Source organism: Scyliorhinus torazame, chromosome 11 (assembly GCF_047496885.1).
Source record: "Scyliorhinus torazame isolate Kashiwa2021f chromosome 11, sScyTor2.1, whole genome shotgun sequence".
NCBI classification, from domain to species: domain Eukaryota; kingdom Metazoa; phylum Chordata; class Chondrichthyes; order Carcharhiniformes; family Scyliorhinidae; genus Scyliorhinus; species Scyliorhinus torazame.
Genome location: NC_092717.1, coordinates 59,135,208 through 59,148,712, shown reverse-complemented (window position 1 = coordinate 59,148,712; position 13,505 = coordinate 59,135,208). Strand labels below are relative to the sequence as shown.

Here is a 13,505-nt window from a genome sequence, read left to right as displayed (position 1 = left end):
AAGGGCATAATTGCTCTAGAGAGGGTGCAGAGGAGCTTTACAAGAATATTGTCAAGGCTTGAAAACTGCAGCAATGAGGAAAGATTGGATGCACTGGGGTTGTTTTCCTTAAAACAGAGGCTGAGGGGTGACCTAATTGACTTGAGGGGCCCAGCGTAGTCAAGACAAACTTATTTCCCCCAGCTGAGGGGTCAATTAACAGGGGGCATAGGTATAAAGTGATTGGGAGAAGGATTAGAGGACACATAAGGAAACATTTTTTTCCCAGAGGGTGGTGGGCATCTGGAATCCACTGCTTGGTTTTGTGACTGAGGCTGAAACGCTCAACTCATTTAAAAAGTATCTAGATCAGCACCATCCGTAACTTGAAAGGCTATGGACCAGGTGCTGGAAAATGGGATTAAAATGAGTGGCTAATTTTATTCTCTCTTTTTGGCTGGCACAGATGTGATGGACTGAATGGTCTCGTTTTTGCTGTAACTTTTAAATGAGAATCTTGAAACCTAATGTCTGGTGCTTCCGAGCATCCCTTGATATTCTGACCGCCATCACATGCTCAGACATTGTAGCACATCTGCCTGTGGCGGTGTCTAGCTCTTTGGATTAAGCCAATGTTTGATCGATATTATTGCACCCATACAGTTTTTCCTTTTACATCACATTGTCCTAGAAAGTTGGTTTGCTAGCTCTGTTACTAGCCTAACTGGGAACGGCAAATGTTGAAACGAATGAATGTAGTATTATGTCATATACTGAAGTTGTGAGCGTGTAATGCTGTATCATTCGTCATTTCTGGATGTTTATTATATTATTTACCGCCTTAGTGGTGGGATGGCATCTGATAGCCAAACCTATAAACATCTCACCCACCCTCCTCCCTGAGCCATGCACGTGTCTCCGATTTGCAGTTTAACGTGCACCTAACTGGAACCTGCAGCCTGGAGCATGTTTCCTCCCTGCTGGCCTGGAGAAGGCCAGGAGATTGGGTGTGGGGTGCTGCAGACACTGTGCTTTTTCTGAACTCTGCAGTACAAGTGGAATTTGTTCCTCGAACTCAGAAATACAATGGCTATCTGTTCTTTGAAGGTATTAATGCAAACAGTGCTTCCAACGAACTGCTGTAACTTAACAAAGCTCCTTCAACAGCACCTTCCAAATCCACAAGCACTACCTAGAGAAGGGCAGCAGATGCATGGGAACAACCCCAACTGCAAGTTCCCCTCCAAGCCACACACTATCTAGACATGGAATTATATCGCCGTTCGCTTAGTGTCAATGGATCAAAATCCTGGAACTTCCTTCCTATCAGAACGTGGTGTACTTGCAGCAGTTCAAGAAGACAGCTCAGCACCACCTTCTGAAGGACAATTTGGGATGGGCAATAAATACTGGTCCAGCCAGTGACTCCCACATCCTGAGAAAAAATAGTCACCATATCGAAAAATCTATTCCTCAGTGGGAGTGGGGTTAGAATCAAGCACAAGGGGCACAATCCTATAATTAGAACTAGCGCTGTTCAAGTGCAAAGCCTGGAATTTTCTCCACATAAAGCATGGATTTAAAAAATGAAATTTCCTTTCCCTGGCTGCAGGTCTTTGAAGACACTTTCTAGCCAGTCTGTACGGAGTCTGCATGCTCTTCCCTATTATTCATGGGTTTCCTCCAGGTGCTACAGTTTCCTCCCACAGTCCAAAGATGTGCAGCTTAGGTGGGTTGGCCATGCTAAATTGCCCTTTCGTGTCCAAAAAGGTTAGATGGAGTTACTGGGATAGGGTGGTGATGTGGGCTTAGGTAGGGTGATCTTTCATGGGCCAGTGTAGACTAGATGGGCCGAATGGCCTCCTTCTGCACTGTAAATTCTCTGATCTAAGTCAGGCTCATGTGCAGTAAGGATTTCATGGGATAGAGTAAAGGCAGACAAATGGAGTTTAGGTCCAGATCAAATATGACCCGAGTGGCGAGGAGCTAAATGGCATATTCCTGTTCCCAATGTTCCACAGTGCCTAGGCAGGAGTCACATGTAGGTTAGACGAAGTAGAGGTGGCAGGTGGTTAGTAAGATCTTTCAGTGTTCATGGTAATCTGTTCAATGCCTGTCTATATATTGCCACATTTAATGCCATGTTGGAATCTTTAATTACTGGCTTCCTTATTCAACTGATCACCCTGTGCTATTTCCACCACCTCCAGCAAGATGTCACCACCGAACACATCTTCCCCACCTTCCCTCCCATTTCAGTATTCCAAAGAGATGTTGCATCCGTGGACACCCTAATTCACTCCTCAATCACCACCAACAGCCCCTTCCTTTCCATGCAAGCACAAGAAATGCAATATCTCCCCTTTCACCTCCTCCTTTCCCATCAGCCGAGGCTCCAAACACTCGATCTCAAACGAAAGAGCAATTTTCTTATACATGCTTATGTATTCACTACTCATGATGTGGTCTCCCCTACATTGGGGAGACCAAGCACATTTGCACTTTGAGGGAAATCACCACTCAATCCACAAGCATGACTGACATTTCTAGTGCTGTCATTTGTTTTACATTTTTCTCCCACTGAACTTTCTGCCCACGGCTGGCTTAGTGTTGTGAAGAAGTTCAACTCAAGCTTGAGGCACAGCCTTCTAGACTCAACATTAAGTTGAAAACTTTTAAATCATAATCAGTGCCTCCAATTTGTTTTGTACTTTTTTTTTCTCCTTCAACTTCTTTGACGCATATCCCCTCCCACGCATATCTGACATGGTTAACCAGATTGCACAGTACCGGGTCTTCTCAACGGTGGACCTGAAATCCGCTTACCCATCCGTAAATCGGACCGGCCATACACCATCTTCGAGGCAGATGGCCGGCTATATCACTTCCTTAGGGTCCCCTTCGGCGTCACCAATGGGGCTTCGTTCTTCCAAAGGGAGATGGACCGAATGGTCGACCAGTACGGCTTGCGGGCCACGTTTCCGTACCTAGACAACGTGACCATCTGCGGCCATGATCAGCAGGACCACGATGGCAACCTCGCTAAATTTCTCCGTACAAAGGAAGTCTTTGTTCCTTTAGTTTGCATTTTGTTGGGAGCAATCCTGCTATTTACACCTCATCGAGGCATCTTTTGTTTCTTTACCCATTACTGCTTGCTTTAGCTTTTGAACCATGAAACCTTTTAATCTCTTCCACCATCCACTCTATAAAAGACTTTTGGTTTTGTTCTTCTTCCCTCTCAACTTGCTCAAACCCTAATACTTTTCTAACTTCCCCAAGTTCTGATGAAAGTTCACCGACCTAAAATGCTAACTCTTTTTATCTCCATTGATGCTCCCTGACCTGCTGAGTGTTATTTTTGTGAGCTCTGCATCCCTAGTTCAGCACCAAAACAAGCCGCAGTATTACAAATATACTTAAATTTCACACAAAATTCCAGGTGCGAGCAAAGTCTCCAAGAAAATCCTCCAGAATTAGGGGAAATGGTAGTTGCAGGTCTAACATTGATAATGGATGTTTTGAACGAAGGGCAGGTTGCAGCAGGAGCATTTCTTATTTTTTGTGAATATAGGAGTCTGTCGGTGCTGGCACCTTGTGTTGTTGATTAGATTCTCAGATATAGAGCAAAGCTACGTGCATGCCCTCTACAGGGCTGTTGTGTACATGAAAGAAGATTTGCATTTATCTACTTACTTTCACAAGCTTAAGACATCACAAAGCACTTTAAGACAATGAAAAGTGTTACAACAGTTGTGACAACAGAAACAAGACAACCAATTTGTGCACAAACTAGCCCCTCCACCTTCACCCCCACCAATGTGATGATCAGATAATTTGCGATGTTGAAGGATAGACTTTGGCCAAGACCCCAGAGATAAACTGCTGCTCTTCTTTGAGTGTCATAGGGTCTTGTTTCCACCTCAGTTTGATGTTCTATCCAAAAGATGAGGATAGTATGAAATTTACCGTGCAGGTTTTGTCCTATTTTATGAAAGCTCTGATCATTGTCACAGTACAAAATGTTTATGTTGCATACATAAAACATTAATGATCTGACTTTTCTCTTGGCCTTACAGATCGACATAATAGACCCAGGCATAGAACACTTGGAATAAGCAGGCTAATATTTCATGTATTATGGTGTGCTCCAGATATTATACAACAAATGTTTTCAGACGAAGCAGGAATGTTATCCAGGTTTTACTGCATGAAGAACCAGAGAGACAGTATCTGAGGAGTTCCGAATTGAAAAATATGCAACCCTTAGCGAATATTCCTACTTCTAAACCTATGATGGAGGGAAGCAGCTGAAGATAGTTCGGCCTAGGACACTACCCTGAGGAACTGCTGCAGGGATGTCCTGAACTAAGATGATTGACTTGCAATAACTAGTTCCTTTTGTGCTAGGTAGGATTTCAATCAGTGAAGCGTTTTTCCTGATTCCCATGGACTTTAGTTTTACATGGTTGGGCTCCTTGCAATATTACCTTGAAGCCAACAGTAGTCACTCTTCACCATGAGCTGGATTTCAGTTCTGTTTGGACCAAGGCTGTAATGAGGACTGAACCCATCAGTGAGTAGGTTAATAAGGGCCATTTGAATGCAATGCCCACATCACATTCCATTGCTTTGCTGATAATTGAGTGGAGAATGATGGGGTGGTAATTGCTAGATTTGATTTGGCTTGCTTTTGCCACTTTGGGCAGTAGCTTTCAGTGTTGTATCTTTACTGGAATTCTTGGCTGGGGTGCAGCAAATTCTGGAGCACAAGGATGCTGTCAGAGTCCGTTGCTGCAGCCAGTGCCTGCCGCTGTCTCTCGATATCACTTGGAGTGAATTAAACTGGCCAAAGACTGGAGACCTCAGGAGGAAACAGAGATGGATCCACTCAGCACTTCTAGCTGATGATGATTGCAAATGTTTCAGCCTCCTTAATGCCCGAATTGTGGGCAAACAATTTTCCAGCCATTGAAAAAATCATCAAGTGCTAAAATGTTCCCATGGTACATCTGTACTGATGCCTGCTTGGAGAAGTCCAAGACCCAAAGGAAATTTATTGTAGAAAATCTGGTGATTACAGCAGAACTTTACATGTAAAGCAGCTCAATTTGATGTTCTTGGAAGAAATAGACATACTCACAGCCTAAACAATATATAGCTTGTTTATATTAACCAAATTTATGTACAACCTGGAAATCATCAGGAATTTCTCATGACGAAAAGGATACACATGCTTTCTACAATTGGTATGAAGGAAGATTTACAAGATGGTGCGGCCAAAGTAGAGCTTCATTAGGTGCAAGTTCGATCTCGAATTAGCTCTTCTATTGGCATGAAGTTGAACCCCAGTAGAACATTGGAGCTTCTGGCCTTTTACATACATAATTCAATACTTTTAACAATCACTTTTCTGTACTTCTACCTTAAAACAAAAATGGTGCAAAATGTAACCTGGAAGATTGTTTCTGGAAGTAGACTAATGAAACGTTGTCTGTACATCCCAGGCAGTTCGTTCTCATTCCGAGAATGAATTAACATCTCTCAAAGACTTTGTACAGATCAGGCAGATTGGCAAGTTGCAGGATGGATCCATCCTCTGAAAAGTGCTTTGGTGGAAGGAGAAGAGTTCGGAAAGCTTTGGAAACTACATGTTCTACAGTCCACTTCCATGATTTGTCAGTGCTGAGCTCCTGATTCTGGAGAAAAAGAAAGAATTTCACACGAAGTAATTATCAGCAATGGATTAACCTCGACATATCTCTCAACTTAGAAAACTTTGGGGGGGGGGGGGGGGGGGGGGAGGAATGGATGGTATGGGGGAATAGTGGCAATTGTCATAGAATGGAATCATAGAATTCCTACAGTGCGGAAGGCCATTCAGCTCACCGAATAGGATTTCACAGGCCAGATGGCCTACCAACTGTCCTGGCTTGACACAATTCACACCTCTTTAACCTGGGGTTACCCCATCTCTGGATCTGTAAAGATTTAATCACCTGCTAATGCTCGCATTCCAAGCATTGTCTGGCATCTTTGAATCTGTCTATATATATGTTTCTGGAACATACCTCTTCATTCACCTGAGGAAGGAGCAGCGCTCCGAAAGCTAGTGACATTGAAACAAACCTGTTGGACTTTAACCTGGTGTTGTAAAACTTCTTACTAAGGAACCTTAGTGAGTTCTGCAGTGCATCTTGTGGATGGTGCACACGGCTGCACGGTTTGTCGGTGGTGGAGGGTTTGAATGTTTGTGGAAGGAGGACCAATCAAGTGGGCAGCTTTGTCTGGGACGGTGTTGAGCTTCTTGACTGTTGTTGGAGCTGCACTCATCCAAGCAAGTGGAGAGTATTCCATTACAGTCTTGCTCATCCCTCTGAATATTTGCCCAATTAGAGCCCTCTAGAGATTAAAGACCTGTATTTATGGTCATAACTGAATTGTGTCTTTATTTATCATTAATACACATCTTAAAGTAGTACAGGAATTTCAGATAAATGCAGCAAGCATTCCAAAAGAACTTGCAATGTATAGAACAGTCAGACAATTTTGTTCTTTCCAGTTCACCCAAGTGATGGTAACTGAAGTCACTGATCAGAATGCAGGGATGGTAAATGTTCAAGTTGCAAAAATGTAAAATCAGCAGCAGTGAGGAGGAAGCATTCTGTTCTCATCAGTTGCAACTCATAAGCCATTTCTTTCACCATACTTTATTTTGTAACCACAGCCTGTTTCTCGTCAAATGTTTCCTATAACACAGCACTGTTTGTCTATTAAGGTGTTGCCAATCGGCACTGGAGATGCCAATAATGTTGCTCTTTTTAATATGAGTGGAATACTATCCCACCAACGTCACCAATAATGATGCCAAATTAACTAGATATGGCAGTTATTAACGATAATATTGCTTTTCAGAGTCGCCAGGTATCAAATGATACCACCACAAGGCTTTACCGGATATCGATCAAAGACCAAACAACCAGTTAGTCAGTTTAAGTTCAAAGATACATGGATTACTTCGACATGCAACATAAAACACTACAAGTTAAACTACACCTAACAACTACAATAACCTATGCTTAACTTCAGGGCAACCGGCTCTTTGCAGATGAACAAGGCCTTTGTTCGGATCTTGCGTGGCTGGGTAGAAGAAGTGGCTTTGTTTCAGCTGGGCTCATCTGTCTGGTTGCGATCGTTGGTCTTGAACTTGTCTTCTGGTTGGAATGCTACACTTGGTTTTAGGCGTAGGCCGGTGCCAAGAGAGGCTGGCACAGGCCGGGTCCAAAAGAGACAGAAATCATGGCTGCATTGTCTTTTAACTGGCTTGAGTTTTCCCCGCCCCTTTTGTGGGCAGTTCCTGGGTCACTATCAATCAATTCCTCAGGGCTCCATCCTCTGATTGGTCACATCCAGTCAGGGGCTGCCACATCACTTTTGGGGTGGGCATCAGTGGCCAATCCTGGGAGGGATCTGAGTAGGACCTTGGTGCCGCCGAGTCTGGAGGATGATGCGATGGACCTGATGGTCCCATCTTATTTTAATCGCCTTGAATGGCTCATTTGTAGGTGTGAATTCCTACATACTTCTGGGCTGCCGTTTGCAAAGATACAAGCTGCAGCTTGTCGGTGTCCCAAACCTGACCATAATTCCTATCATTCTTTGCAGGTGGCCATCTCAGATGGCTACAAAGGGAAACCCACCCATATTTGAGTTATGTAGTTCAGTATTATTGCAAAGATTAGACTGGAGAAAATCAATTATAATGTGAGTAAGATTAAGTCACCATATATAGGTAAGCATCAACTTTAATAATCAAAGAATTTTAGAAAAGTATAACTTTTGTTTTGCTATGCTATGTTGTTTGATCTAATTTATTTACATTAAACATTAGGAAGATAACTCAAATGTGCCTAGCGATATGAAATCTATATAGAACTCTCCATTTGACTCAAACATATTTTATCCCCAAGACAGTCTATTTAGAGATTCTATATACATCTAAAAAAAGCCTGTCTCGTCAATTTTGCTGTGATTAAATTAGTCTGGAAGTTAAAGGCATCAGGGTAGAAACGAAGAATTATTAAGTGCTGTGCAATCTCAAACGAAAACCCAAGGTTGGAACTGGCAAGGTTCAGTGCTTCGGCCCCAGCTATTCACAATCTAGATCAATGATTTGGATACGGGGATTAACTAATATTTCCAAGTTTACAGATGATATAAAACTAGGTGGAAGTGTGAGTCGTGAGGAGGATGCAAAGACCCTTCAAGGGGATTTGGAGGTGCTAAGTGAATTGGCAGATGGAATATGATGTGGAGAAATGTCAGGTTATCCACTTTATAATAGGGTATTTCTGAAATGGAGAGGAGCTAGGAGATGTTGATCTTCAAAAGGATTTGGGTGTCCTCATTCATAGGTCACTGAAAGCCAACATGCAGCTACAGCAAGCAATTAAGGCAAATAGTATGTTGACCTTTATTACAAGAGGATTTGAATATAGGACTAAAGATTGTTTTACTGTAATTACATGTCGTAGTGGTGAGACTGCACCTGGAGTAGTGTGTGCAGTTTTGGTCTCCTTACCTAAAGAAACATTTGCCACAGAGGGAGTGCATCAAAGATTGACTAGATTAATATCTGGGATGGAGAGATTGTCCAATGAGGAAAGATTAAATAGACTGCGCTTTTATTCTCTGGAGTTTAGAAGAATAAGAGGTGATCTCATTTAAATATACAAAATTGCTACAAGACTGAACAGGGTAGATATAGGAAGGATGTTGCTCTTGGTTGGGGTGTCGAGAACCAGGGGACACCAACGCAGAACAAGGGGTAGGTCATTTATGACTCAGATGAGGAACAATTCTCCACTCAGGTGGTAGTGAATCTTTGGAATCCCTGCCTCAGAGGGCTGTGTAGATTCAGTCATTGAGTATGTTCAAGATGGAGATCACTGGATCAAGGGATACGGGGATAGTGCAAGTTTTGTAGTAGAATATTAACCATGTTTTCACTGAATGCCAGAGCAGGACTGAAAGGCTGAATGGCCTAAATCCTGCTCCAATTTCTTATGTTCTAAGATTTTAAGCTCATTTTAGAATAATAAACCATTCAATCACATTTGTACCTGCTGACCCGAATTCGGCGACACCTGGGTCTCAGCATCCAGCGTATATTCCTTTCTGATGGAGTAAAACATACCACATTCCTTGCTTAACTTTTCAAAACACTCCTTTTCTTCATCCCAGTTCACCTACACAATAATAGGAACACATTACATCTGTGTAATCATAAAAAAGGTACCAGGCACAAAAGCACAAGTGGATTAGATCCAATGACAACTACTCCTATCTCGCATTGTTACCTGGTGTATACAACAATTAATAATAACTATGACTGTTGAATGCTGAAGTAAAGGTTACATATTATTCATTCATATCGCTAGGTGTGGTGATGCAGGATATGGCCGTGAAAGGTGGCGGGGGGGGGGGGGGGGGGGGGGGGGGTGCGTTCCGCCAATTTATTTGGAAGGGGGTTGAGCTGGGAACTAGGGACAGCTGATGCAGTTATTCTGAAAGCCACTGTGAGAACTGTACATACAAGATCAAAATACTGCAGAAGCTGGGAATTCAAAATAAACCAAAATTCTGGAAATACTCAGGTTAGCAGAGAGATGTGTGGAAAAAGTACAAAAAGAAAGGTCTGGAGCGAAATTCTCCGTTATCGGCGGAAAGTCCGCCGATCGGCGCAAAAAACGGCACAAATCGAACTTGCGTCACGTCGGAAAAATGGGTCGAAAGTCTCCGGCCCGAAATGGGTTAGCAGCGACATAACGGGATCCGCGCTTGCGCAGTAGTTCACGCCGTGCAGCGTCATACGCGCCGCACGGCGTGACGGCTCATAAGGCCGCGCTGCTCCCCCCCCACCCGACCGGAAACACCCGACTGGATGGCTGGCTGCCGCTCAGCCCCGAGGTTCGAGTCACGGGATGTGGAGGCGCTCCTGGACGCGGTGGAGCAGAGGAGGGACGCCCTGTATCCCGGGCACGGCCGCAGAGTTGCCCCACGCCACAGCCGGCGTCTGTGGAGGGAAGTGGCAGAGGCCGTCACCGCTGCGGCCCTGACACCACGGACAGGCACCCAGTGCCACAAGGTGAACGACCTCGTCAGAGCAGGCAGGGTGAGCCTCCCCCATATCCCCCCCTCTCCCATATCCCCCCTCCCCCATATCCCCCCCCTCCCCATAAGTGAATCCAGCCCTAACCTTAACCTCTGCAATGCACGTGCAACCGATGGCGTGCATTCATATACCTGCCTCACAGTGTTGCCTTTTACCCCTACCCCCCCCCCCAACAGGATAAGCGCGCACACAACAATAGGGAGCATGTGAGGACTGGAGGAGGCCCCGCTGATGAGAGGCCACTGACCGAACACGCGGAAAGGGCCCTGGAACTGGCTGGCGGACCTGACGACCGGGGAGGTTGCTGATGCAGAGGTCGGGGGGCATAGTAGCAAGTGAGGCCACCGACAGCCCGTCCCCATATCCCCCCTCCCCTATTATCCCCCTCCCCCATATCACCTGATCACTGCCTGATGTCTTAACCATGCATGCTTCATTGTGTATCGCAGGACCAAACGTCCAGGCACCCATCCCCGCAGATGCAGGCCGCCCGCAGGATGCCCTTCGGAGGCCACGGGAGACGGAGAGACCCGGACCCTCCAGCATGCGACGCCCGCAGGATGCCCCTCGGAGGCCAGCGGGAGACGGAGAGACACGGACCCTCCAGCATGCGACGCCCCGCAGGATGCCCCTCGCACACCACGGGAGACGGAGAGACACAGACCCTCCAGCATGCGACGCCCGCAGGATGCCCCTCGGAGGCCACGGGAGATGGAGAGGACCCGCACCCTCCAGCATGCGACGCCCGCAGGATGCCCCTCGCACACCACAGGAGACGGAGAGACCTGGAGCAACAGGGAGACGACACCCCCCGTCACGTGCGGGAGCGACCACCCAGCGACGAGGGTGGGCAGCCACAGGCCCCCGTCACATCCGAGCCGGGACACCCCTGCCCGGAAAGACGAAATACCGGACAGTGACTCAGAGTGGATGGGTGGAGACGAACCCCCACTCCAAAGTGCCATGGACTCAGAGTGGGACGAAGAGCACGACACAACGCCACTGCTGTCACCAACACCCTCCACCATCGCAGAAACACTCACCTCGGTTGGGCACTTTAGTGATGAGGCGTCTGGTACACTCACTGGTGCACACAACACAGCCGTCCCGGTACAGCAGGGTGGAGGTAGGAGCAGCAGAGGGGCCGGGCGGTCGGAGGGCAGCCCAGCCCAAGCGAACATCTGCCGCCCAGATGGATCCCGGGTTCCTGGAGTTACCACACCCACACATAGATCCGATGCAACCACCGACCCGGAGATGAGCGAAGAGGGTGACGGGCGGCTTGCGGCGGGCTGCAGTCGCAGGTGGAGGAGTCCACCCGCGTCCAGGAGCTGGGAGTGGTGCTGGTCATGCGTGCCACCCAGGCTGACACCGCACGGGTGGCGTCCGCGGTGGAGGCAATGGGTGCGACGGTGTCAGACATGGGGAACGGTTTGCGAGGCCTGGGGCTTTCCGTGCAGGCGGCGTCTGTGGCCCAGGACATGGCTGCCCTCTCACAGGAGGCCATGAGCCAGTGCCAGCGCCAGATGGCAGAGGCGCTCAACGCCATGGCCCAGTCTCAGCAGGCCATGGCCCAGTCTCAGCAGGCCATCGCTGAGGGCATCGGCGCCAGTGGCCATGTTGGAGCCGGCGTCGCACTGTCACAGACAGGGTTTGCCAACCCCCTGGGCTCCATGGCTGCAAACCTGCAGACCCCTGTCGATACCAGCACGGGCCTCCAGGACTGGCAGCGCCAAATGTCGGGGGGGGGCGTCGGCTGGCCAGTCCGTTCGCATCCCCCACCCATGTAGAGGCCTGGGGGCCATCGGGCACCCCGAGGGAGGAGGAGGTGGTGTGGTCCGTCCCGGCTCCCCCTGTAGGGGAGGTCCCGGTACACCGCGACACCTCGGACTTCCCCCCCCCCCTTCCGTCCCAGGTGCATCGGGTGGGCAACGGGCAGGACAGGCTGGCAGCTCGCCATCCCAGTCGCCCGGGGCCGCAGCCTGGCCCATCTAGGCCAGGACACCCCAGGAAACGGCCGCCAAAGGGATCCATTGTCAGAGGGCAGGAATCACAGGAGTCCACCTCCAGTTCTGCTGTACCGTCTGGGGAACCACGTAGACGTAGTCAAAGGGCCCGTAAGGCCAAACAATTAGACACTGAGTAAGTTGGCACAGGTGCAGGGCACAGATGAGTTTTAGGGGCTAGGGCACGTGCATGAACTCCTTTGGTTATTAAAGTCAATGTTACACCTACAGAAGCTGCCTTTGTGCTCTGTCCAAAGCGTGCGGGGGGTGTCATGTACGTTGAGCGCAAGTGTGTGTGTGAGGGGTGGTCTTACCTCAGCCCCAGGTGAGTCTGCCCCCCTTCCCCCTGGGCCGCCATCAACATCCCCCGGGCAGAGGACGGGACCGTGCGCTGCAGTGTCAAGCACAGCGCATGCAGGGATGGTCCGGGTGGATGGTGGTACTGTGGCCATGGGTCAGACATAGTCCAACGATGTAGAGCCAGGAGCTCACCGCAGGGCGGGGGTGTCATCATCCTCCATGGCCTGCAATAGACACGCGTCCACCCGCAACTGTGTGAGCCCAGCCCGTTGTGCCGCAGGTGGATCGGCAATGGGGGGGGGGGGGGGGGTGTGTGCATGCGGGTGGGGTGGGGGTGCTGGGTGGGTGGATGGGTGGGGGGGTGGGGGTGGTCGGCTGTTGCCATGGTGTGCGGTCTGTGGCCATACTACCCGATTCCCACGCCCATCTAGTCAGTGAAGCGGGCGGCTCTCAGTCTGTCCCGTGCCCGCTGGGCCAGCCGGTAACGGTGGACAGCCACCCGCCTGTGTCTACCACAGTCTGCCCTGACCATTACCCCCATCCCCCTCATCTGGGGAGGACTGCGCCTCTTCCTGCTGCTCCTCCACTCCGCCCTCCTCTGCCTGCGGCACATCGCACCTCTGCTGGGCTATGTTGTGCAAGACGCAGCACACCACAATGATGCAGCCGACCCTATCTGACCGATACTGGAGGGCGCCCCCAGAGAGGTCCAGGCACCTGAAACGCATCTTCAGCACGCCAAAGCACCTCTCTATCACTCCCCTTTTCGCTACATGGGCATCATTGTAGCGGTTCTCCGCCTCATTGCGTGGCCTCCGTATAGGTGTCATCAGCCACGATCGCAATGGGTAGCCCCTGTCGCCCAGCAACCAGCCCCTCAGCCGGGGATGGCGTCCCTCGTACATGCTGGGGATGGATGACCGCGACAACACGTATGAGTCGTGTACACTGCCTGGGTAACAGGCGCAGACGTGCAGGATCATCATGCGGTGGTCGCAGACCACCTGTATGTTCATCGAATAGGTCCCCTTCCTATTGGTGAACAC

The 13,505-nt window shown here is 48.7% G+C and overlaps 1 protein-coding gene across 2 annotated transcripts in view; it reads right to left on the bottom strand.

Annotated features, from left to right (window-relative positions):
* Positions 1 to 4,994: 4,994 nt before the first annotated feature.
* The window catches only part of mlh1 (mutL homolog 1, colon cancer, nonpolyposis type 2 (E. coli)), a 124,808-nt gene continuing 116,297 nt past the window's right edge, over positions 4,995 to 13,505 (bottom strand). For both annotated transcript variants that reach the window (XM_072467323.1, XM_072467324.1), the window contains exons 18-19: positions 9,102 to 9,227; positions 4,995 to 5,678 (exon numbers count right to left, since the gene is read on the bottom strand). In XM_072467323.1, the coding sequence (XP_072323424.1) occupies positions 5,514 to 5,678; positions 9,102 to 9,227 (291 nt within the window). In that variant the 3' untranslated portion in view covers positions 4,995 to 5,513. The remainder of the gene's footprint in view (positions 5,679 to 9,101; positions 9,228 to 13,505) is intronic.